At 43.2% G+C, this 25,232-nt stretch overlaps 1 protein-coding gene across 2 annotated transcripts; it reads right to left on the bottom strand.

Moving 5' to 3' along the window:
* Nucleotides 1-6,416: 6,416 nt before the first annotated feature.
* COPS7B (COP9 signalosome subunit 7B) lies at nucleotides 6,417-22,112 on the bottom strand. 2 transcript variants are annotated; one of them, XM_073589324.1, is made up of 7 exons: nucleotides 21,845-22,112; nucleotides 19,183-19,366; nucleotides 18,615-18,690; nucleotides 18,016-18,104; nucleotides 17,534-17,736; nucleotides 8,716-8,821; nucleotides 6,417-8,038 (listed from the first exon to the last, which is right to left on the bottom strand). In XM_073589324.1, the coding sequence occupies exons 2-7, from the start codon at nucleotides 19,342-19,344 to the stop codon at nucleotides 7,880-7,882; spliced, it is 795 nt and encodes a 264-aa protein (XP_073445425.1). In that variant the 5' UTR covers nucleotides 19,345-19,366; nucleotides 21,845-22,112; the 3' UTR covers nucleotides 6,417-7,879. The 2 variants fall into 2 exon arrangements, with proteins under 2 accessions (XP_073445425.1, XP_073445424.1); XM_073589323.1 differs by having other exon boundaries at nucleotides 21,917-22,111.
* Nucleotides 22,113-25,232: the final 3,120 nt, after the last annotated feature.

Below are 25,232 nucleotides of genomic sequence, written 5' to 3'. Positions count from 1 at the left end.
TGATCTAGCCTGATGAAGGGGCATTTTGAGCCCTGAAAGCTTGCTTGCAAATATAATTTCTCTGGTTAGCCAATAAAGGTATCACACCTTGAATACTTTTCTCAATTTTTGGGGGGGGACATAAGTATTTACATCTAAGGTTTCCAACAAAATTTACAAAACTTAATTTTTTTTAGGGACTACATATTTGAAATGACTGAGGGGGCCCTATGACAGAAAATACCCAAAAGTGATACCATTTTGAAAACTGCACCCCTCAAAACCACATTCAAGAAGTTTATTAACCCTTCAGGTACTTCACAGGAATTTAAGCAATGGAGAAGGAAAAAATGAAAATTTTACTTTTTTTCCCACAAAAATGATTCTTTAGCTCCAAATTTGGCATTTTCACATGGCTAAAGGTACTGTCACACTTAGCGATATCGCTAGCAATATCGCTATAACTTGTGACGTTATAGCGATATTGCTAGCGATATCGCTATGTCTGATACTTACCTATGACCCGCTCTCCCGCTGGTTATCGCTGATCGCGCGAGAACGTCCAGGACTGTTTCTCGTCGTCAGCTTCCTGCGGCGCTTCCTGTGGAGAGACGAGCGACTAGCGTGGAGCAGGGCGGAGGACGTCAGGATCGCCTAGTGTGACAGGTAAGTAGCGACCCCCGACCGCTACGATGTCGCTGGTGAAATCTGCCTGTGTGGCAGCTCACTAGCGACCACTTAGCGATGCACCAGTGATGCTGACCGCGTCATATCGCTGGTCGGGATCGCTGGTGCATCGCTAAGTGTGACAGTACCTTAAAAGAAAAATATCCATACAATTTGCTGTGCAATTTCTCCTGAGTACACAGATACCCCATATGTGGTCAAACACTACTTTTGAGGCACAGTGCAAATCTCAGAAGTGTAGAAGCGCCATTTTGGAGTTCAGATGTTGCTGGAATGGTTTGTGGGTGACTTGCCAAATTGGCAGAGCCCCTGAGGTACCAGAACAGTGAAATCCCCCAAAAGTGGCCACATTTTACAAACTACACCCCCAATGAATTCATCTAGTGGTGCATATGATTTGGAGATGAAGAAAGAATAATTACATTTTTACCGCTAAAATGTTGTCTGAGACCCAAATTATTAATTTTAACAAGGGCTAATAGGAAAAAATGGACCTGTTTGTTGCACAATTTCTACTGTGTAGGCCAAAACCTTTCATGTACCATAATTGCGAAATACTTTTCAGGCACACCGCAAAGCTCAGAAGGGAAGGGAGAGCCCATGAGGTGCCAAAACAGCAAAACCCCCAAACCTCCATAACTGATACCATTTTACAAACTACACCTCTCAATGAAGTAACCCTGCTGTTATGTACGACCGATTTTGAACTTTAATATCTTTTAAAATATTCAAGATGCTGTTCTGAAACTTGTGGTTGATTGACTTCTCCTCATTTGAGGAATTCTTACTATGGGTACTTTTTTTTGTTTACTTTTTGCTCCACCATTTTTTACACACCTGTACTGTTCGGTCAAAAATGACCGATAGCCTTTTACAGTGATCTCCAGTCATTTTATGAGTAAAATAAAGGAGCTATAATCTCATTTTGGACTATACATTACATCTACTACTATTTATCAATTTATTTAGGTCCTTTTGGTCCATGCAGATTTACACATACATACATTTTCTCATTACAATACTGTTGATGGATTACCTTCCAGTATAGCTAGTTAGGTCCATATATATTTGGACAGAGACAACATTTTTCTAATTTTGGTTCTAAGACATTACCACAATGAATTTTAAACAAAACAATTCAGATGCAGTTGAAGTTCAGACTTTCAGCTTTCATTTGAGGGTATCCACATTAAAATTGGATTTAGGGTTTAGGAGTTTCAGCTCCTTAACATGTGCCACCCTGTTTTTAGAGAGACTAAAAGTAATTGGACAGATTAAATAATTGTAAATAAAATGTTCATTTCTAGTACGGACATCACCAGACGCTGTGTTTCCTCCTTTTTGATGCTCTGCCAGGCCTTCACTGCGGTGGTTTTCAGTTGCTGTTTGTTTGTGGACCTGTCTGCCGTGTTTTACAGATTATGTGGTATACTTTGGATCATGAGCTGTACCACGCCTTCACTATACTTTTCTCTTTCCATCACTCTGGTAGAGGTTGATCTTGGTTTCATCTGTCCAAAGAGTGTTCGTCCAGAACTGTGCTGGCTTTTTTAGATGTTTTTTTAGCAAAGTCCAGTCTAGCCTTTTTATTCTTGATGCTTATGAGAGGCTTGCACAGTGCAGTGAACCCTCTGTATTTACTTTCATGCAGTCTTCTCTTTATGGTAAATTTGGATATTGATACGCCTACCCCCTGGAGAGTGTTGTTCACTTGGTTGGCTGTTGTGAAGGGGTTTCTCTTCACCATAAGGATTATTCTGCGATCATCCACCACTGTTGTATTCCGTGGGCGCCCAGGTCTTTTTGCATTGATGAGTTCACCAGTGCTTTCTTTCTTTCTCAGGATGTACCAAACTGTAGATTTTGCCACTCCTAATGTTGTAGCAATTTCTCGGATGGGTTTTTTCTCTTTTTGCAGCTTAAGGATGGCTTGTTTCACCTGCATGGAGAGCTCCTTTGACCGAATGTTTCCTTCACAGCAAAACCTTCCAAATGCAAGCACCACACCTCAAATCAACTCCAGGCCTTTTATCTGCTTTATTGAGAATGACATAAAGGGATTGCCCACGCCTGTCCATGAAATAGCCTTGGAGTCAATTGTCCAATTACTTTTGGTCTCTTTAAAAACATCCAATTTTAATGTGGATACTCTCAAATGAAAGCTTAAAGTCTGAACTTCAACTGCATCTGAATTGTTTTGTTTAAAATTCATTGTGGTAATGTCTAGAACCAAAATTAGAAAAATGTTGTCTGTGTCCAAATATATATATGGATGTTATGATGAGTCACCGAAGGAGGAAAAAACAAAATACCAGCTAAGTCCAGAAAAACCAGAGAGGTTGGCAGCTATCGGATTGCAGACCCCTGAACCTATCCGCAACAACTAGCAGTAGCCGTGGGGGGTTCCTACGGTGCCCTAGACCCCTCGATCACAGCTGGAGAACTACATAGCCTAAAGACAGAAAAGGGGAAAAACTAAACTGCCCCAGAGCAGACCCCAAAGCAATAGGCAGCCCCCAACATATAATGACGGTGAAGCAAGATGAAAACACTAACACAGATAGAAAGATAGGTTGAGCAAATGATGGGGCCCAAGCTAACTACATAGGACAGGATAGGAAAGCTGCTGTCTGCCATCCGCAAAAACCCTATCAAAATGAGCCAACCGACTGATAGGAAAAACAGGCCCTGAAGTCGCTAGGCTTCAAAAGACTATATCAGCACTCAGGTATATTCTGAAGACAGAGCAAAAGATCAACAGATCAGAGACAAAAATAGATTTCAGCTCATCCCTGGCCGGGGATGGCAGAACTCCCAAAAAACAAGGCAAAACAAAAACACAACTGAAGAGTACAAAGCAGAGCAGAAAAACTTAGCTTTGAGACGCAGGAATCAGACTGGTCTCCAAGAATCCAGCAGGAAAATCACCAGCCAGGAAGAAGGGCGTCGGCAGCCTTATATCCAGTCCTCAATTCCAGCCACCCAGTCATCATCTAGCTGCCCAGGTGTTTGGTAATCAGCCTCACTACCTTCCTTCACCAGAGGAGGGAGTTCATCAGACCTCAATGGTGATGGGAAAAATGAACTCACAACATCTGGACCTAACTGTATGTGCCAAATATTTTTACCCTGCTGTTCATGTAAAATAGTTCAATTCAGTTCTCAACATTTCATATTGTAAATGAACATATTCTCTTTTTTTACTTGTCTTCCCTGATCTAATTTATGTGAAATGCTGACCTGAAAGAGTACTAATAAATTCTGTCTGAAAAGTGTGCTTGCTTTACTCTGAGCTCTTATCCTAAAGTGTGGGGGGTGTTTTATTTTATCTGATCAGTAGACAATTGCCATAGTAGTCTATCCAGTTTCATTTTCAGTACAGCTGGAGAGAGCATAGAGGACATATACAGACATCAGAGTTCTGAAGGATCATTGTTAAATATGCAATATGCATAAATATTCCAATAAAGCCATGTTAAATGTTTTGACACAAAAAAATAAAAAGTTTTTCTTTCCATTTTTCATTTGTTTATAAACAACCAGGTTCACATACAATATAATACTGCAAAAATTATTCAATTAAAACACTTAAATTAGCTAAAACTCAAGACTTTATTAGGTCCGGTCAAAAATGACCGGAACATAACAAGTGTATAGTGGTAACCAACAGAATAGCAGGGTTACTCTAAGGGTGCAGTGATTATACTGACACCATGGGGGGTGTCACAAAATTTTATACCATTGGTCAGTGAAGAAAAAAAAAATAAACTTTTACCATAAAAAATTTGTATTAGCCCCTGATTTTATATTTTCACACAGGGAAATGGGTAAAAATAGCACAAAAATTTGTCACCCAAGCAATATATACATACACAAACACACACATACCGTATATACTCAAGTATAAGCCGAGGCACCTAATTTTGCCACGCAAAAACGGAAAACTGGGTAAGCTGTCCCGATATGTGTGGCTTCCCCCCGTTCTGTCTTGACATGCGTGACTCCTCCCCAAACCCCCCCCCCGTAGCTGTCCTGGTATGCATGGCTCCCTCCGTTGTTGTCCTGGCATGCGTGGCTCCCCCTGTCGCTGCCTTGGTATGCATGCTTCCTATTACAAAAAAAACAACACATCCTACTCACTTCTCCAGTGTGCCCTCGCAGCATCTCGTTCCAGCTTCCAGCAGCTCTTCCTGTGCTGAGTGATCACGTGACACTGCTCATTAAGGTAATGAATATTCCCTCCACGCCTATGGGTTGACTAACACTTATTATGGTATCATTGACTGTAATTACAATTTTCTTTCATCCAATCACATTAGCATCCTTAAAATCCTTCTGCCACTTTTAAGGCAATTCATTTGGTTATCACAGCCTGTCATACACCAGTAATACTATATTGCCCTATGCACATAGAAACACTTTTATAGGATATATCAAAAGCATATATGGGCATCCAGGTCTGTGAAAAGAAAAGCCATTGACAATTTTTGTGTTGATGCATTCTCGAGTAAATAGCATTTTCAGTCATATGCAAATACTGCATTAACTGGTCTGGGAGTGGAAAACACCAAAACTGCCAACATTCTTCTCAGGGCACATACATGGAAATGATTCTTATTTCAGGTAGAATTGTAATTGATTGAATGGAGGACTATAAGTATACCCCAGAAAGTAAATCTGATTCAATGCTATAAAGAGATAACATATAAACTGTGGATTTTCCATGTGTATTTTAAGGTAAAAATTTCACAACATATTGTAGCAGTAGCAAAGTGTATCCACACTGTAGAAAACAAATCTGCAGAAAATCAATTATGCTGCAGATTTTCACCCAGGAAATACATGCATACACATGGGGATCTTGGCACTAATTTTAATGCTGTTTTGCTGTGGATCTGTGGAAAAATCCTGTCGATTTTAAAGGGATCCTGTCAGCAAGATTTTGCTCAGTAACCTACGGAGTGTCAAGTCAGCTCCGGCTATGGGCGCCTGACGCTGCATGCGACCTGTGTACCCTATCATTAGCATTGGGTACGCAGGCTGTGCGCAGGTATGCGTTTGCCGGCGCATGCGTCCTTTTGACGGTGCGCCGAGCGCACCAAAAGGCAACACGGTACGTTTGGCGCAGGTCGGTGCACTGTCAAAAGGACGCATGAGCCGGCAAACGCATACCTGCGCACGGCCTACGTATCCAATGCTAAAGATAGGGTACGCAGGTCGCATTCAAAGCTGACCGGAGAAGGTGCGTCCGTGAGCAGAGCTTCACGGCGGCCGTGCGCATCCCTCCACAGCTCCAGGAAACGCTAGTGTGAAAGTAGCCTAAGCCAACAATATTTTAGGCATTATGTAAAATGTAAGCAGAGCACCACATGAAGACACCCCACTGGCCGACTTGGAGAGCGAAAATCTAATTAACTGAAAATCACAAATTAAGATTAAACAATAACGACAAGACAAATTTCATCACCCCAGGTATCATTTTAACAGTAAACTGACGCCGACATGACACTGTCTGTATGTTACTGAGCAAAATTCAGCTGACAGGTACGCTTTAAGTATCTTTTCCAGACTCTATAAATTGCGTTGCATCCGCACAAGACATATTTACATAACTTCCACATCACAATGATAAAAATGTAGAAATTACAGTTAAATGTTACCTGCAACTACCCCCATTTTTTATGAACTAATAAGATATCCCATCCCTATTGTAGGTGACCATCCATAAAAACTATTAAAGACATGTTACGCAGATTTATAATTTTTTAATAATTATTTGGAGATTTAGAAGCACAGCAAGGAAACAGTGTATCATCAATAAACTGGCTCCACAACCCCAGAACTGAAAGGCATGTACGGGAGATGCGGTTCCTCAAAGTGAAACACATGAATGGGATCCCCAAATAACATTTTAAAGAAAAGGGAGTTGTGTTTATTACAATGTTGGGAGATTCTGGCTACGTTACCGCTAGGAGTATTCGGTGAGTTTTTGATGTTGTAGATTTTCTGTACCATTTCTGAACCTATTGCGTAAATTAGCTTACTTTCATTCTTTCACTGCGTTTTCGGAGTGCATTTTTTTTTTCTTGGTTTTGACGCTGAGGTTTTTGTGTCTTTTTTTAGTATATCATGTTATAAATAAAGGAGGTTTGCTTTTGATGCTTATTGGTATTTGGCTTTCATAAAACTTAATATTGATACAGTTGTGTGCAGATGCATCTTTAGCGCATTTCCATAGCATGTGTTTTTTACCTGCGGATTTTCTGCATCAATGGCAAATCTAGGGAAAAAAAGCCACACATAAAACAGTGCACACGCAATAAGCATGGCAGGTCAGTTTATGCAACCTAAATAGTGCACAGTGGGCGTGAGATTTCTATGAATCCCATGCAATCTGCTGGATGCTGCATTTTGCGCACCGAAAATACGCAGCATCAAAAACTCACCAAACGCTCTCATTGTGGGAACATAACTTTATGTTGTTTATTTTTATCATTTGTTGCTTTCTCCGGCAGTTTGAGATACGTCTTAAGAAAGCATCACATACATATGTGCTACAGTTTTCCATCTCAAACTCTTCCACAAGCCATACAGATATAATTGGATACAGGAAATTGCACCTCACATATCAAGTGGACTTTCTCTTCCTGCCAGATGACCATTAAAAATTATTTTTATGCATTTCAAAAACTGCCCTCAAATACATGGCATGATAAGATCAGGCAAAATGTCTCATTACAAGAAGAAAGAAAATACAATCTCCTGGAAAAATAACGCTATAACAGGGTGCATTTAAGAAAATAGGAAAACTTACTGTACAGATCTGTCCCTACTGCACATTTTAAATCTCCAGAGAAGAGATGACAGGACCAAAGTCACCTGGGATTTTATAACCACACAGCAATAAGCAGCCATTTCTATAATCCTCTCTCTGACAGAGAAGGCTACTGTGTACAGCAGACCTCTCCAGCAGGGAGATGGAGCCACAAACTTATAGGCAAACTGTCCTGATCTGCATGGACAACAACCTGCAAACCAAGCTGGATCTCAGCACTGCTAGCGCTAATGGGTTCACTGTCCCTCTTAGCAGGCAGGGTCTCCAAGGGTTTTGGATGGAAAGAGGCCGATACAATGATGGCATGTGGTTAAGTCTGTAAACAATCCAGGAGCAGTTGTATGCCACCTGGCGCCTCTTCCATATTTTCTAGCTTCATTAGTGGCGACTGGAGACCAGACCTTTAACCTTTGACATCTTCTTAGTAGGCTGTCGCTGCTCAGTAAGAGGGGGTCCTTCCCTCTCTGCAAGGTGCTGGTCAGTGTCCTGAGCAGTTGAGGAAGCTGTGGCTTTCAGAGTTTTTTTAATATTTGTCACCTGAAAAACCAAAAGAAAGATTAGTTTTTAAACTTAAAGATATCGGTTTCTGTTTCAATGTTCTCTAGAGACATTGTTTCTGGCACTGATAATGTGGAATTCTCCCTTGTATAACACGTATTTGAGTATAATACACTCATTTTCCTCTAACATTACAAAAGAAAGACATCTGAAAGGTGAAACTCGATCGTTGAATGTCATTAGTGGACAGCTTCCGCCCTCTGCTGGCTGTATACCGTAATACAGACGAGGATACTGTGACAGTGGGCATCATGCTCTCCTGCCTGCTTCCTATGTAAGTGGCGAGCACAGGTCACATCTGTGTCACGGTTCTGCTCGATACAACTGTAGCGTCTGACATTTTGATAGAAAGTGCTATTTATTCTTCGCAAAAAACAATGAAATGTGGAATATTCTCTAAATAGATCCCATGGCCTGCAGAATATGTTGGCGCTATATAAAAGTATTATTATTATGGCCTCTAATGTGGACAAGAGCATCATTTCTATGTATCCTCTGAATGTAAGGGAACACCAGATTTTTCAATGAGGTGTGTACTAAGAGTTTACATTATAAAAAGATCTCTAACATACCAATATATTGCCATGGCTTGGATTGCCTCAATAAAATAATATACTAAACTGCAGCGCAGCCATCAAGAGTGAGATATCACTTACTTCTGTTTCTATTTGCTGCTGTGTACGGATGTGGTTTTCCTTGTATTGGTTTGCCCTCAGCACTTGCTGTTCAATCCCCATCAAGACGGCTTCACAACCATCACACCTGGAGCAATATATGTTCAGATGTCAGTGGCATGCATGGAAAGAAGTGCAAAAACACTGGGAAAATTACTTTTTTTTTTTCCAACCGAGTTGCAGATGAAAGAATGGATGGACTTGGGGAATGTTCACATCACTTATTTTCCATATTTCGCATGTATGTTGGACAAGTACTCAATACACACCCTAAAGAAGTCCATAGCACTTTACTAACAGATGGAGGTCAAAACACTGTCCTGTTTGGAAGCCAGCAGAGGGGCTAGGGAATGACAGACATGTAGGAGAAGACCCCGTGTACAGTCCGGCCCCTGTGCACCGAAATCTAATTAGCAGAAAACGTCAAATGGTGATTAACAAGAACCACAAAGCGGATTTCCTCTCTAAAGGTATCAATGTAATCAGTATTACAGCGCCATTACAGCCATTTCTTTACTTTACAGTGCAAAAATAGTGCTGACAGGGTCTCTAAGTGGTGAAAAAAAAAAAAATCTGAAAATTATAAAAAATAAAATAAAATTCCTAGAGCTGTAGCATTTTTAATTTTTGAGACATGGGGCTTTGTGAGGGCTTGCTTTTTGTGCCCTGAAAACATGTTTTGATTTTTGACTGACATAATTTTGGGGTAGATACAATATTTTGATTGCGCCGTATTATTTTTGCATTCTGCGGTGGCCGAAAAATCACAATTCTGATGTTTTGATTTTTTTCCCCTCTTTCCGACATTTACCAATCGGATTAATTTTATATTTTGATAGATCGGAATTTAGCAAACACGGAAATACCAAATTTGTATATTTTTTAAAATTTTTTAGTGGAGGAAAAAAAAAAAAAAAAAAAGAGGGTGGTTTTAACGCAAGATTTTTTTTTGTAAGTTTTTTAAGACTATTTTATTCTTTATTGTCTTTGCTAATCCCCTTAGGGCACTTGAATCTGTGATCATCCGATTGCTTGTGCTATATACAGCAATACCACAGTACTCCTGTATATAGCGAGATTCACGGTCTCCTTTGAATGACAACCACGAGCTGGCTTTTTCAGGAGTGCCATCATTGACAGGCACAGGGTTCTTTAGCACACCACATAACGGGCGCACAGATTGGCACATAGAATGACGCGCTGTAAATGCCATTGTGCAAGATTGACAGTGGCATTTAAAATGTTAAAAGCAGCGGGCAAAGCTCCTCTCCACCTGCAGCTGTGAGAGGCAGATGATGGGTGAATATCCCAGCCATCTACTGTGAAAGATGCAGGATTTAATTTTTTTTAGCCCACCAAGTCAGGGAGCCGGCATGTCGGATCAGTACATCATATGTCGGTAAAGGGTTAATTTGTTATCGCCATAATTGTACTGACCCACAGAATAAAGTCAATACTTTGAGCAGTAAATGAGAGCATAAAATTTACAACGGCAAAAAATACCAGCTGAAAGAGGACTTTTCACAAGTTTGAGTATAAGCTGGCCACATTAAGGAATAGTGGCAGCACAGCTTAGGTTTTTATTCTCCTCTGTTGTGAAGATATTAGCTTGTAAAGTTTAAAGGGAACCTGTCACCCCCCCCATGCGTTTTTAACTAAAAGTGCCACCTTGTTTGTCAAGGTGGCTCTTTTAGTTGGGGTCCCTTCCACCGCTGAAAGAATCGTTTTTATAATTTGTCCCTCATACCTCTAGTTTGTCCGGGGGGCAGGTCTTTCTCCCCCCCAGACACAGATGCCTCACAGCCATCAGTCATTTCCTCCTTTCTTCTGGGCGCCGCCTCCTCAGCGTTCAGTTATTTACCCGGCACCTGCGCTGTAATCTTGTTTCTTGGGCATGCGCAGTTAGCGCTGCCCGTCCACTGACATCACAGGATGTCTCCCTTCTCGCGCCTGTGTGGATGCGTGGCCAGAGATGCCACCCCGCAGTGTGAATAAATCAGAAGAGACTACGGGGCGGGATCTTGGGCCGCACGTCCACGCAGGCGCGAGAAGGAAGACATCATGTGATGTCAGTGGACGGGCAGCGCTAACTGCGCATGCCCAAGAAACAAGATTACAGCGCAGGTGCCGGGTAAATAACTGAACGCTGAGGAGGCGGCGCCCAGAAGAATGGAGGAAATGACTGATGGCTGTGTGGCGTCTGTGTCTGGGGGGAAAGACCTGCCCCCCGGACAAACTAGAGGTATGAGGGACAAATTATAAAAACGATTCTTTCAGCGGTGGAAGGGACCCCAACTAAAAGAGCCACCTTGACAGAATGCAGAATTAGTGCTGCACAAGGTGGCTCTTTTAGTTAAAAATGCCTGGGGGGGGGGGGGGGTGACAGGTTCCCTTTAAGTCATAATTTGTTATAAACTTAGAGGGGTGTTAACATAGATTTGCCTCTGGGGGTGCGCATTTCTTTCCCTGGATGGGATTGACCAATCATAAGCAGGCAGCGTCATGCTGGGCAGAAAAGAACATGCCCTCCCCTTCTCACTGATCGCTGCAGCTTCTGTGTAGAGATACAGCTGAATTATGTACCATCACACACTTCTAGATTTTTATCTCATGGCAGACAGTGTGGGGGGAGGGGGAGGTGAGAGCTGACTGCACGGTCAGGAAATGTGAAAAAGTTTGTAATGAGGCATAACTTGGTTCAGCAAAAACAAGCCCCAGAAATTTGTAAAGAAAAAATTAAATTTGTGTCACCATATTCTGGGACCCGTAAGGTTTTTAATTTGCAGTTGAAGGAGCTGTGTGAGGGCTTGTTTTCTGCGCCCTCAGCTGGCATTTTTTACGGGATACTATTTTGGAATATAGTCAATGTTTTGATCACCGCTTGTTGCATTGTCTGTGTTGCTGCTTGCAGGGTCTGAAAAAAACACATGTAATTCTGGCGTTTAAATTATTTTTACCATCACAGTATCTACTGATTGGGTTAATTAATTTTATAATTTTGATATATTTTACTTTGAAATGTACATTTTTCAATTTTTTTTATTTCTTTATTTTTAATGGACAAAATGGGAGCTTTATTTTTTCAAAAACGTTTTTTTTTCTACTTTTTATTGTATTTTGAAACGCCTAAAAATTCTTATCCTATTAGTCAGGCCATAAAGTATAGATGTTTAGATACCAAAAAGAAACTTTACATAGAGGCCAGTGTAACAAAGGTGTTACCTGAAGAGATACAGTGTCCAGGGACCCATCACACCCGACGCGTGTTTCAACAACTTTATGGACATGACTTGTTCTTTCAAGCTGGTATACCTACAATTCTCATACATGGCACGATGATTTAAAATGCTGTATCATAACCACCTTTAAGGCTATGTGCACAAGTGCGGAATGGCCGCGGAAATTTCCGCGGCAATTCCGCAACTCCCTGCCGTGGGAGGGAGCATAATTAGCTTGTAGAACGCTAGCGTTTTCCAAGCGATCTGTAGCATCGCTTGGAAAACTGATTGACAGGTTGGTCACACTCGCGATGCTCTCGGCAAGTCCCATTCCCAGCGATGCCTTGCAACAATGACCCCAGATGATGCAGCATCTCGCGAGACGGCTACATCATCACAGGTCATTGTCGCAAGGCATCACTGGGAACGGGAGTTGGCTGGAGCATCGCTGAGGGGGACGCCGGAAGGTGAGAAGATCACCATTTTTTATTTTAATTCTATTTTTAACAGGGATATGGTACCCAGAGCTTGGAAGAGAGTCTCCTCCAGACCGTTGGTACCATCCGCACATTTTCCGCTTACTTTGCACATGGTGGGCACAGCCACATGCAGAAACTAAGCGGAACAATGCATTCCTATGTGTACGGAATACCCGCGATTCCGCAAAAAGAATGAGCATGCTGCATATTTTTCCACGATGCGATTCCGCCGCGGAAAAATACGCAGCATTAGCACAGCATGTGCGGAATGCCATTGAATACAATGGATTGCTTATTGTATGCGTTTCCGCGGTGAAAAAACGCGGCAAAAACCTCAAAATCCGCAACGTGTGCACATAGCCTTAAAGTGTAGATGTGAGTAGCATATTTTATTAGCCTTGCCAAACATTCACTTATTGTCGTTATTATTTTTTTAAACAGCATAATTTTCTGTACAGCTTTTTGCTTCACTGTCCCATGATATACAGTGAGGTATATTAATGTGGATACACATACATGTGTGTCTATACTTTAATGTGTTTTTGCTATTCTCTAATGACACTGCAGGAATGTACTGTTGATAGTATGCATATGGTACCTATGTAATAATGTGTTTTTGTCTAGGAGTACTCACCATTTGCGTCATCTGTGGTTTTCCCTTTTTAACGTTGACCGTATTTTGCGGATCATAAGACACACCAGATTATAAGACGCACTCCAAGTTTTGAGAATAAAAATAGGAAAAAACTTTTTTATAATAAAATGATGATGTTTCTTATAATGCATGCGTCTTATTGCTTACCGGGGGGTGGTGGCTACAGTGAAGCGTGGTCCCAGAGTTGCTGCTGGAAGAGGCAAGAGTGGTGCGTTGCTGCAGGCTGCAATGAGGGGGTGTTTCAAAGTGCATCACTGCGGGTGAAAATGGCTATGGTGCTCTGTGGTGCGGGGGGGCTCCTCCGACATTTTGTAAAAGCCCAGAGCCCCCCCACATATCCATTATTGCGATGCTGTGGCTGGCCTCTGGGAAAATGGCCGCCGGGGCGGCGCATGATCTTGGGTCCCGGAGTTTCGGGAGGAGAACTCGTTGCCAAATATCTCAATCTGAGCACGCGCAGCCCCCAGCGGCCATTTTCCCCAGAGGCCACCACATTGCACTAATGGATGTGCGGGGGGCTCAGGGCTTTCACAAAATGCCGGAGCCCACCCGCACCACAGACATTTTCACCCGCAGCGGCACACATCGGAACAACCCCCTTTCCACCTTCAGCATCGACACTGGGATCCTGCTCCACCGCGGCCGGTAAGGTATATCCGCATTATAAGACGCACCACAATTTTCCCCTCAAATTTTTTTTTTTGGGGCGGGGGGGGGGGGGGGCGTTTTATAATCCGAAAAATATGGTATATATTTAAAGTTTGGTTTTATCTATGCTTGTCAAAATAAAGTATGTTGTGTTTTATTCTGGCTTCTATATAAAGTGTTTCTTTTTGTATCCATTTTTACTGTGTTTTGAAGTCACCTTATTGATCTTGAACTTGCGGTCATATGATCGCTTCTATTATACACAGAAATACCACAGTACTACAGTATACTGGAAAATTCATGGACTCCTATGAACACCAGCCACGGGCTGGCTTTCATAGGAGAACCGTCATGATCGCACAGGTTATTCAGTAGATCCTTGGCCATCATGTCAACCCATTGTCGCCCCATGATCACGTTGGAGGCGCCAAGTCACGGCCAGGACATTCCCCTCGGGACCGAGTACTGTAAATGCCACTGTCACAGAAAGACAGCAACATTTAACTGGTTAAAAGATGCAGGCAAAGCGACACTCCACTCGCAGTTGTTATAGGCAGATGAAGGCTGAATAACAGTCTGCCGGGAAAGATGCAGGTTCAGATCATGAGACCACATCAAAGTCATGGAGCTAGTATTGGGACATACCAGTGTGTTTAACGTCAGTTAAAGGTTAATGAGCATTTTCACTAGAAAAATAGTTGTTAAAAGAAAAAAAAAAAAAAAAGACAATATGAACATGTGTGCAAGTAGTTTTATTACAGCATCTGTGCCAAAGCCAGAGATAGACTGGTGACCAATATTTAGATTTACTAGTCCTTGAAATGAAGTCTATGGTAAGAATAGAATCTACTAATTGGCCTCCACTGCCTTAAGCCTCATTCAGACATCGGTGTTTTTCAAATACACAAAAAAGGAAAAAAAAAAAAAGGTACTTGTGTCATCAGTGTGTTTCACGTTTGGGTAAATAAGGCTACTTTCACACATCAGTTTTTTGCCGTCAGGCAGGATCCGGCTATTTTTAGTAAAAAACGGATCCGGCATAAATTTTGGAGAACTGTAGAAACGGATCCGTTTTTCTGCCTGATCCGTCTAGCAGGTTATATCTGTTTCTGGGGGCTGGCCAATTGGATCTGGGCATGCGCAGACTTAAAAAAAGGGACCCGGTGGCTGGATCTGTCTTTTTCTGGATCCGGCGCATTCCGGCGCCCATAGACTTTCATTGTGGCAAAAAGCCAGATGCGTCGGATCCGGCGCTTCCGGCTTTTTCGCCGGAGACAAAAAACGTTAGAGTAGCCGTTTTTTCCAGACGCCAGAATGAGACAAGTAGCCGGATCCGGCAAAAAACGGATGAAACGCAATGCCATCCGGCGCTAATGCAAGTCAATGGGGGAAAAACTGGATCCGGCATTGCATTTCGCCGGATCCGGTTTTACAAAAAAAAGCCGGATCGCGCCTGACGGCGAAAAACTGATGTGTGAAAGAGGCCTAAATGACAAAACATCTCTAATCCTTTGCAATGTTAAACACAGACAGAATATAGACTGTACATTGATGCCATCTGTGTGCTGTCCGTGTTTTTCATGGACCCATAGATTTGTTTTGGCACTTTTTATCAATGCTGACAAAAAAAACCAAACAGACATGTGAATAGAAGCACAGATCATGAAACACGACGTCTGAATGAGGCATTAAAGAGAGTCCACATATAATGGCCACAGTATAGACCAAACACGGCAAGTCTTTATTGGTCAACCACCACAACCCCTTTGCACGTCAGACCAATGACCAAACCCCATAACCTCGCTACCTAACATCACTGAAGGGGAGCTTGCTCATCTTCTCTCCAAATCACACCTCACCACTTGTGCACTTGACCCTATCCCATCCCACCTCCTCCCCAACATCACCACCACTCTTATCCCATCTCTAACCCACCTCTTCAACCTATCACTAACTTCCGGTACCTTCCCTTCTGCTTTCAAGCATGCCACAATCACGCCTATCCTTAAAAAGCCAACCCTCGACCCAACAGCCATATCCAGCTATCGCCCAATATCGCTGCACCCATTCGCTTCTAAACTCCTAGAACAGCATGTCCACGCTGAACTTTCCTCACACCTCTCATCTAACTTGCTCTTTGACAATCTACAATCTGGTTTCCGCCCCATCACTCCACTGAGACTGCCCTGACCAAAATTACCAACGACCTACTTACAGCCAAAGCTAACGGACAATACTCTATACTCCTTCTAGACCTGTCCTCTGCTTTCGACACAGTTGACCACTGCCTCCTACTACAGATCCTCTTCCCCTTTGGCATCAAAGACTTCTCCCTATCCTGGATATCCTCATACCTTTCCAACCACATATTCAGCGTCTCCCACACTACCTCCTCATCCCACCCTCTCTCTGTTGGAGTCCCCCAAGGCTCTGTTCTAGGACCCCTACTCTTCTCAATCTATACACTTGGTCTGGGGCAAATCATAAAGTCCCATGGATTCCAGTACCACCTTTATGCCAATGATACTCAGATCTACCTCTCTGGTCCAGAATCCCAGAGTGTCTATCAGCCATATCCTCCTTCTTCTCCTCTCACTTCCTCAAACTCAATGTGGACAAATCTGAACTGATCATCTTTCCCTCATCTCACAGATCTTTCTTAACCGACCTATCTATAACAATTGACGACATCAAGCTTTCCCCCGTACCAGAGGTCCGCTGCCTCGGAGTAACCCTTGAATCTGCCTTGTCCTTCAAACCACACATCCAAGCTCTCTCCACCTCCTGTCGCCTCTAGATCAAAAATATTTCCAGAATCCGTCCCTTCCTCAACCCTCATTCTACTAAAATGCTTGTACATGCCCTCATCATCTCCCGCCTCGACTATTGCAACATCCTTTTCTGTGGCCTCCCTGCTAACACCCTCGCACCTCTCCAGTCCATCCTTAACTTTGCCTCCCGACTAATTCATCTCTCTCCTCGCTACTCCTCTGCTAATGTCTTCACTGGCTCCCATTCCCTCAGGATATCCCATTCAAATTACTAATACTGACCTACAAGGCCATCTATAACCTGTCTCCTTCATATATCTCTCAACTAATCTCCCGATATCTTCCCTCACGTAATCTCCGGTCGTCTCAAGACCTCCTTCTCTTCTCCACACTTATTCGCTCCTCACCCAACTGCCTCCAAGGCTTCTCATGAATAGCCCCCATCCACTGGAATTCCCAGCCCCAACACGTCCGACTATCAACCACAATCGGATCCTTAAGACGGAACCTGAAAACCCATCTCTTCAGGAAAGCTTAAAGCCTGCAATGATCCCCGCTGCCTCCTCACCACTACTGGAGCTACCGCCTCACCATCACTGGAGCTGCTGCAACCCCCCAACCTACTGTCTCCTTCCCCACCATTCTGTAGAATGTAAGCCCGAATGGGCAGGGTCCTCTCTCCCCTCTATATCAGTCTGTGATTGTTAGTTTGTTTAGTGTAAGTGATATCTGTACTTTGTATGTTAGCCCTTCTCATGTACAGCACCATGGAATCAATGGTACTATATAAAATAATAATAATAATAATAATAATAATAATAATAATAATATAGCGATGCGGTAACTCAGCCAGCCTTTGTGTAGTGGCGAAAATCTACTGGTTAGAAAATAATTATATTAGGTCTTTAAAGCGAAGCCTAATCTGCCACTTAAATAGTACAATCATCTGTCTGTAATATTTTGTTACAGCAGGTTAGTTGGCAGCATAAAAACAATGCATTAATTTCTCTGCATACAGTAGTTCCTCACCACTCTTGAAGGGTTTTCACAATGCTACTTATGTCCTTCTTGGGAATGTCCCGTCCAATGCAGAAATCAACTTCTAGTACATGATTGCGTTGATCCAGTTTACCCTGAATGATGTCTGTGTAAACTGCTTCTATGATTAGATCCTCCAACTCTCGGAGGTTCCTCATGTCTAAATCTTTCAGCAGCACAGAGTATGGAATGCACTGACAAGTAAAAATAAAAATAGGATTAGTACAAATAAATAAAAATATAACTATGCAAATCAATCTGCTAACCCACAATGCAATAATGACAGAGAACAGTATTGTCACAGCAAAACAAGGACCAAGCCTCACTGACATGTCACATACTCATCATCTAAACAGACAAAGCTATAATATAGATATATTACATACAAATGTTGTAAAAAATATGTATTGACGTGAATAGAGCATTAGGCTGACAGAGGAACGACAGCACAAAGGGATCACTTTGCATATTACCTTCATCCTGGATGCAAGGCTCACAATTGTCAGATGTTTCAGCTTGTTTTTCTGTACAGCCGAAAGTTCTGGCAAACTATCCTTTAATGCTGGGGATAAAACATTTAGACAAGGTTACAATGTCATGTTTTAGGAAAATGCAAGTTTCTAGGTGCAGCTTAAAGGGAATCTTTCTTGACAAACCCATTGCACCCTTACCATCCAATTATATTGTCATGTAGCCCCTTCAAAGATGAATCAATCAATACTTCTAATCAAAAAGTAACTGAAAACTCCACATTTGAATCCATGTACAAATAAGATTGAAGTGCTCTTTGTGTGCTTCTTCAGCTCTATTCTCTGCCCAGTGCCATCTTGCTCTTCTTAACTGCGCAGCCAGTGAGCTGTCAGTCAAGCAGGAGGTGAGGCTTGACAAAGAAAACTGCTGGAAAGGCACATGCTCAGGAAGTGCTCCAATCATGCAAAGAGCACTTCAGCCTCATTTGTATATGGATTATAAAGTGAATTATTTTTTAGTTATTGAGCTTTTTATAATGTAGTTATCAAATACCAAATCAACAGAAGTACACCATTAAGAAATAAAGGAAAATTAATCTTACCAACATAATCTGGATATGTCCCATAGGCAAACAAATTTAGGAGCTGTAAGTAGCCAGTATGTGGACTGTCTGCAAGCTAAATGACAAAACAAAAATATCAAGAGTTGGTAAACTAACTGGCATTTCGTAATGGCACCTGGGAACCCCAATGATTCTGAAAAGGGGGAGTACTGCATGCCATTCACCATTTTTTCTTGCACATTACCCTCCCAACTACTTAGCTGCAGAGCGGCATATAACCTAGTGTGACTAGTTTTACAGCAGGGATTACCTAGGAATATAAAAGTGGTTATCTCAGAACCAATGAGTAAAAGGGGAACAGCAGAGTTTACAAAGTTCTCATCTATGGCAATGAAACATGTACACAATTCCTCATGAATGTACCCATATCTAAAGACAAAAAAATGCCCACTCATTGAAGGGAAATATGGCATATAAAAATGCAAGATGACATCAGCAGCTTTTGATTAACAGCACTAGGGAGGATAAGCACAGTAAATGTGAACACAGCCAAAGAGGTCACTACAGAGTATACATGTGCTTACATTTTATAAAGGGGGTGTCTTACCTCTTGTACTGTGGGTAAATCTAGAAGTTCTCCGAATACATAGACTCCTGGGGCATCTAATACTTGGTTGATAAGGGCTGGAAGAGCTGAGCCTTTAGTGCCTTTGGCTAGTAAGATGAATTGCTCCAGGAGACTACTGGTTGGCTTCTGTTCTCCTGCCATACTACAGCTAGAGGTCTAAGAGCTGTAAGAAAGAAGAAGCTTTATAAGACTTTAAGGACCCACCCTCCAGTAATAAGTGACTGTCATACGAACTACACTGGGAAAGCACAGATCTCTTGGAGAACATGTCACTGGAAAGGCCTTACAGTCAAGGTGCATTCACAATTGTGGACAGGTGACACATGAGGTCTCTTGAAAAAAAAAAACTTCTGCTTTACTCACCCTCCCTAGGTAAAGTGAAGAAAGTCTCTCTCTGCTCCTGATGTCAGTTATTGACTTCAGCCTTGACATAATGTCAACAGCACTGCAACCAATCAGTGAGCATAGTGACTTTTGCAGAATTCTCAGGTAGCGACACTGAATCACTGATTGCCTATAATGCTGTCAAGTGTCAACAGAGAAACCCTTTAAGGTACCAATACAACGTAGAGAACTGCTAATATCTCCCCCACATGCAAAAAAAACTGGAATGAGCCACGTGTGCATGTGTTTTCAATTCGGAGAATGGCGTAAGATGCTGCCACGCCAAACTCTCCTGAAAACAAAAGGTTTTAACATTGAAACATGACCAGCCCGTTCTTACCCTAACAGATGAGGTCACGGGAAAGAAGGCTTATGTATGCTGAATTTCAACAGCAGATTGGGAAGTCCTCACATATATTAGATGGTAACCCATTTTCACTGAAATTGCCAAGTTCAGTTGACATTTCCTTAAACTGTACAGGAACCATTATCAGTTCTTACTGCCTAGGGGGCACCCATGAAGACCTCATGCCCCTGTCAGAACTGTGTATAGGAGGCAGAATATGGAATTGGAGACACTGCATGCCAAAGACAGGTGCTATATTGTGAATGTACTTCATAAATATTCTCTCCTAGAAGCAATGCAGAGTAGCATCCAGTCAGAAGCACCACAACAGCTCAAATATATCTTAGCTTAATGTCCACGGAACTGACCAAAGTAGCCGAGAACAAGACTCACATTATATGTCAACTAGGCAACCAGAACTCCAGGCCGATCTGACTGCAGTATCCTATGAGGCCATGAGAGATTTCTTCTGCGTGTGATCTATTATGCTGATTTCAGAGACAACTTTCTGCCTTCACATCTGGATCTAAAGAATGTCTAAATTCCCTGACAGCAAAAGGAGCTAATGAGGAAATGAACAAAATCATTTTTCACCTAATTTTAGATTTATACTAAATTATGATTCACAAAAAAAAACACATTAAAGGGAACCTGTCAAGAAAACTTACCTTCTGACTCTAGTGGCATGACTGCGTAGTTTCTAGTACAATACACAGCTCTGGCAAAAATTAAGAGACCCCTTTCAAATGTTCAGTTTGTCTGATTTTTCTCTTTATAGGTATATTTTTGAGTAAAATGTAAATTGTTCTTTTAGTCTATATACTTCTGACAACATGTCTCCGAATTTCCAAGCGATAAATGTTGCATTTTTTTTCTGACAAAGAAAAATGCTCAAAATAAAAAACAAAAACAACCCAGCGCTTTCAGACCTCAAATAATGCAAAGAAAACAAGTTCATAATCATTTAGAAACAACAATACTAATGTTTTAACTCGGGAAGAGTTTAGAAATCAGTATTTTGTGGAATAACCATGATTATTAATCACAGCTTTCATGCGTCTTGGCATGCTTTCCAGCAGTCTTTCACATTGCTTTTGGGTGACCTTATGACACTCCTGGTACAAAAATGGAAGCAGTTCTTCTTTGTTTGATGGCTTGTGACTATCCATCTTCCTCTTGATTACAAGGTTTTCAATGGGGTTCAGGTCTGGAGATTGGCTGCCCATGACAGGGTTTTGATGTGGTCTCTTCATTTTTGCCAGCACTGTATATGATGCCAGATTTGTATTAGTCCAACGGGTCGTGAGAAGTCAAACGTTGAAGCCACATGTAAATTTGCCAGAAAGTGCATAGGGGGCGTGTCGATTTACTCCAACTGCATCACCCCCCCCGATGCAAAACCACCCTGACAGGTTCCCTTTAAAGGTACTGATCCATATAGCAGTTCCATACAAGTTAGGGAACAATGGCTCTCATCCCATTGTGAGGAACATGGTCTATGTATCGTGTATAGTCAGTGCTGGTGACAGGCAATCTGCTGCTATAACAGTGCTCAATGGTCTGTCACCAAGTCTCTGGGCTGGCAGATGTGACTAGTTGGCAGCACTCCTGTGTGAGGCAGGAGTGACGTGCAGGAGCCTGGGGAAGCCGGTTGCAATCGTGGGGAGGCCTCCATGTGTGAGGCTCATTCCTCCCACCACACGATCAGACCACACTGCTCCTCCCCACACAGGCAGTGCCGTATATGCCGGCCTGACACACACCACTGACGAGGACACAGTGTGCTGGGCAGCTTCCCGGTAACTGCCGAGGCCCGTGGTCCGCTCTCAGGCCCGGCACTTCTCACCCAGTCACTCCTGGCGGAGAAGCACTGGGCCCGGCCCCTCACCCCGGCAGCGGAGTAACACTGACCCCGGCCTCTTCCTCTCTGCACCCCGCGCTCCTGCTCCCTATCTCGGTAACTGGACCTCCGGCACTTCGTACCTTATGACTGGGCTGCTCTGGTCAGGGACACACTCTATCCGGCTCTACCGTGTGGTTGTCAGGCAGCCATGACAGCGCCGGGTCCGCTGGAATTGGCTTCCCCCGGAAACAGAGCGCCGGCACCGAGGTGCTGCACGGAATCCGTGACTGTGCACCATTAGACTGCGTCCCCCTGAGTGTGGAGTGTCAGTTCTGTGCAGTGGGGATGTCACGTAGTCTTCTCTGTTGTAGCAGGAGTCATCTGTGCCTTGTTTTCCTCAGTGACCCTGCGGTAATTCTCTGCGAACATTGCATTGCGTTTTTTAATCACTTTTCTTCTTTATCTTGTGGTATTTGTTGCCATATTTTTTGCTCCAGATTCTCCCAAATGAAGCATATGGTTAAGGAATTTGGTGCGAAGTAAAAAAAAAAAAAAGCCTTTATTTCTTCCTTTTACCTTTTTTTTTCTTTTTTATTGCAATTTTTTAGTATAAAAATGTTGCACGTTACACAAAATGGCTTAGAAAATGCTCCCCGACCTCTGATGTAACTTACATTAGTCTGCCCACAATGGCGAACGTGAAAGAAAAACGACCGTCGGATGAAATAGACTATAGGAAAGGCGCAAATAGAAAGACTCACCTGTAAAGCGCCATGGAATAAATGGCGCTATAATAATAATAATACATATGAAGCTAACAAAAAATGGTGCAAAACGCTACAAACTCGAACAATGAACAGACGCAAATGCAGTAATGACTCGGGGCGGAGTGGTTGTCAGGCGGTCAAAAATGAAGAGTTTTCTAATAGAAACCTCTTCAGGAAACCTCTTTGGGGACTTTTTGGTGGTGTCTTTAATTACCTGCGACAGCTTTGAAGAATGTTTCAAGTGTTTTTGACTTTTTTTTTTTTGCCCCAAACTAGGACAGTTCAGATTTCACCAGGACACTTTAAATGAGTAATAAGTGACATGCACTTTCCTGTCTCCCACCACTTTCAAAACCTGAAGTGGAAAACAATGCTCAAGATATATATATATACACATGTAGCTTTGACGCCATAAAAGGAGGGAGGCCCAGACACATTTCTTGCACAGGGGCCCCAAGCTGTCAGTGTCCGCCCCTGTGCTGTTGTGCAAATGGAATAGACAACAGATGGAAATTATTGGCAATTATCAAGACACCCTCAGTACAGTAAAGGAGTGGTTATGTAGGTGGGGACCACAGACCATATCTCAGTACCAATGCTTTCTGGCTGATGTTTTGGTCACTTTTGAATGTTGGTTGTGCTTTCACACTTGTGGTAGCATGAGACAGACTACAACCCACACAAGTGGCTCAGGTAGTGCAGCTCATGAATGCGAGCTGTGGCAAGAAGGTTTGCTGTGTCTGTCAGCGTAGTGTCCAGATGCTGGAAGCGCTACCAGAAGACAGGCCAGTACACCAGGAGAAGTGGATGGGGCCGTAGGAGGGCAACAACCCAGCAGCAGGACCGCTACCTCTGCCTATATGCAAGGAGGAACAGGAGGAGCACTGCCAGAGCCCTGCAAAATGACCTCCAGCAGGCCACAAATGTGCATGTGTCTGCACAAACGGTTAGAAACCAACTCCATGAGGATGGTCTGAGGGCCCAATGTCCACAGATGGAGGTTGTACTCACAGCCCAACACCGTGCAGGATGCTTGGGATTTGCCACAGAACACCATGATTGGCAAACTCCATAAAAACATTTAAAAATCACTCCAAAACAGTGACATGTATCCTGAAGGGTTAATAATATAGCCCTACAAAAAGCTCCCCAAATGTGTAGATATCATAATGGAAATGGCTAATCATAATGAGGAAATACCATCATGGTCTAAAACAAACATGTTGTGATACAGATACACAGAGATAACTATTATTGGCAAATGCACCAATCATTAAATACAGAATGCTGCATCAAAAATCTATACACCAATGAATTAGTGTTCCAATTGTACCAGTCATCTGAATGAAAAAAATGACGACACACAAATAAGCGCACCAAGGCTCAAATTACAATAATTCAGAGCCAAATGATGTTCCGCCAAAGAAGCGCTTCAAAGAGGTATATATAAGCGCTGGGTACAAAGCCATTACCATGCCAAGGGGAGCCTGTGGAACCAACCACCCCATCATCATTTCTTTTTCCCCCATCACCCCATCATTGCCCTCTCCACCACCCCCATCATTGCCTTCTCCCTATCACCCCCATCATTGCCTTCTCCCCATCACTCCCATCATTGCCTTCTCATCACCCCATCCCTGCCTTCTCCCCATCACTCCCATCATTGCCTTCTCCATCACCCCATCCCTGCCTTCTCCCCATCAATCCCCTCATTGCCTGCTCCATCTCCCCATCCCTGCCTTCTCCCCATCACTCCCATCATTGCCTGCTCCATCACCCCATCATTTCCTTCTCCCCATCAGTCCCATCATTGCCTTCTCCATCATCCCATCACTGCCTTCTCCCCATCACTCCCATCATTGCCTACTCCCATCATTGCCTTCTCCCCATCACTCCCATCATTGCCTGCTCTATCACCCCATCATTGCCTGCTCCTTCACCCCATCTCCCATCATTGCCTGCTCCATCACCCCATCATTGCCTGCTCCTTCACCCCATCACTCCCATCATTGCCTTCTCCCCATCACTCCCTTCTCCCTATCATTCACATCATTGCCTTCTCCATTACCCCATCACTGCCTTCACTCCATCACTCCCATCATTGCCTTCTCCCCATCACTCCCATGATCCCATCAATGCCTTCTCTCCATCACCCCCATCATGGCCTTCTCCCATTACCCCCTCATGGCCTTCTTCCATCACCCCAGGCATCATGGCCTTCTCTCCCCATCACGGTCTTCTCATGTCCCTATCTCCTCCAGGGCCAGGCTCCATCTGCACACACGCAGACACACACACAGACATACACACATACATATACGCATACATACACACACATACATATACGCATACATACACACACATACATACACGCATACATACACACACAGACATACATACACATACATACATAGATACACACACACACCACCTCTCACCTGTCCGCAGCATCGCCCGTGCTTCCTCGCTCTGACACAGCAGCAGCCACTGAATGATGACGTCATTCAGCGGCGCGCTCCTCTCTGTGTCAGAGACAGGAAGCGCGGGAGGCTGGGAGGAAGCAGGATGGATCCTTGCAGCTCCACTCCTGCAATTTTCTCTTGCAGGCAGCGGAGCTGCTTGGATCGCTCCCTGCCCGCAGCTACACATGAGGGCAATCTGGCCAGGGGCCCCCGAAGCCTCGGGCCCG

Source organism: Dendrobates tinctorius, unplaced genomic scaffold, assembly GCF_039654945.1.
Source record: "Dendrobates tinctorius isolate UK_male_01 unplaced genomic scaffold, ASM3965494v1 ptg000107l, whole genome shotgun sequence".
Taxonomy (NCBI): Eukaryota; Metazoa; Chordata; class Amphibia; order Anura; family Dendrobatidae; genus Dendrobates; species Dendrobates tinctorius.
This window is presented reverse-complemented; position numbering and strand designations above follow the sequence as displayed.

What these genes read in the sequence shown, in the direction of transcription:
- COPS7B (XM_073589324.1), bottom strand. Translation starts at nt 19,344, where the DNA reads ATGGCAGGAGAACAGAAGCCAACCAGTAGTCTCCTGGAGCAATTCATC. An exon ending in GTGAAAACCCTTCAAGAGTG is followed by an intron (nt 8,822 to 17,533) that starts GTGAGGAACTAC and finishes ATATTGCTCCAG; the next exon opens with GTGTGATGGTTGTGAAGCCG. An exon ending in AGCAGCAAATAGAAACAGAA is followed by an intron (nt 8,039 to 8,715) that starts GTAAGTGATATC and finishes TTGGTTTTTCAG; the next exon opens with GTGACAAATATTAAAAAAAC.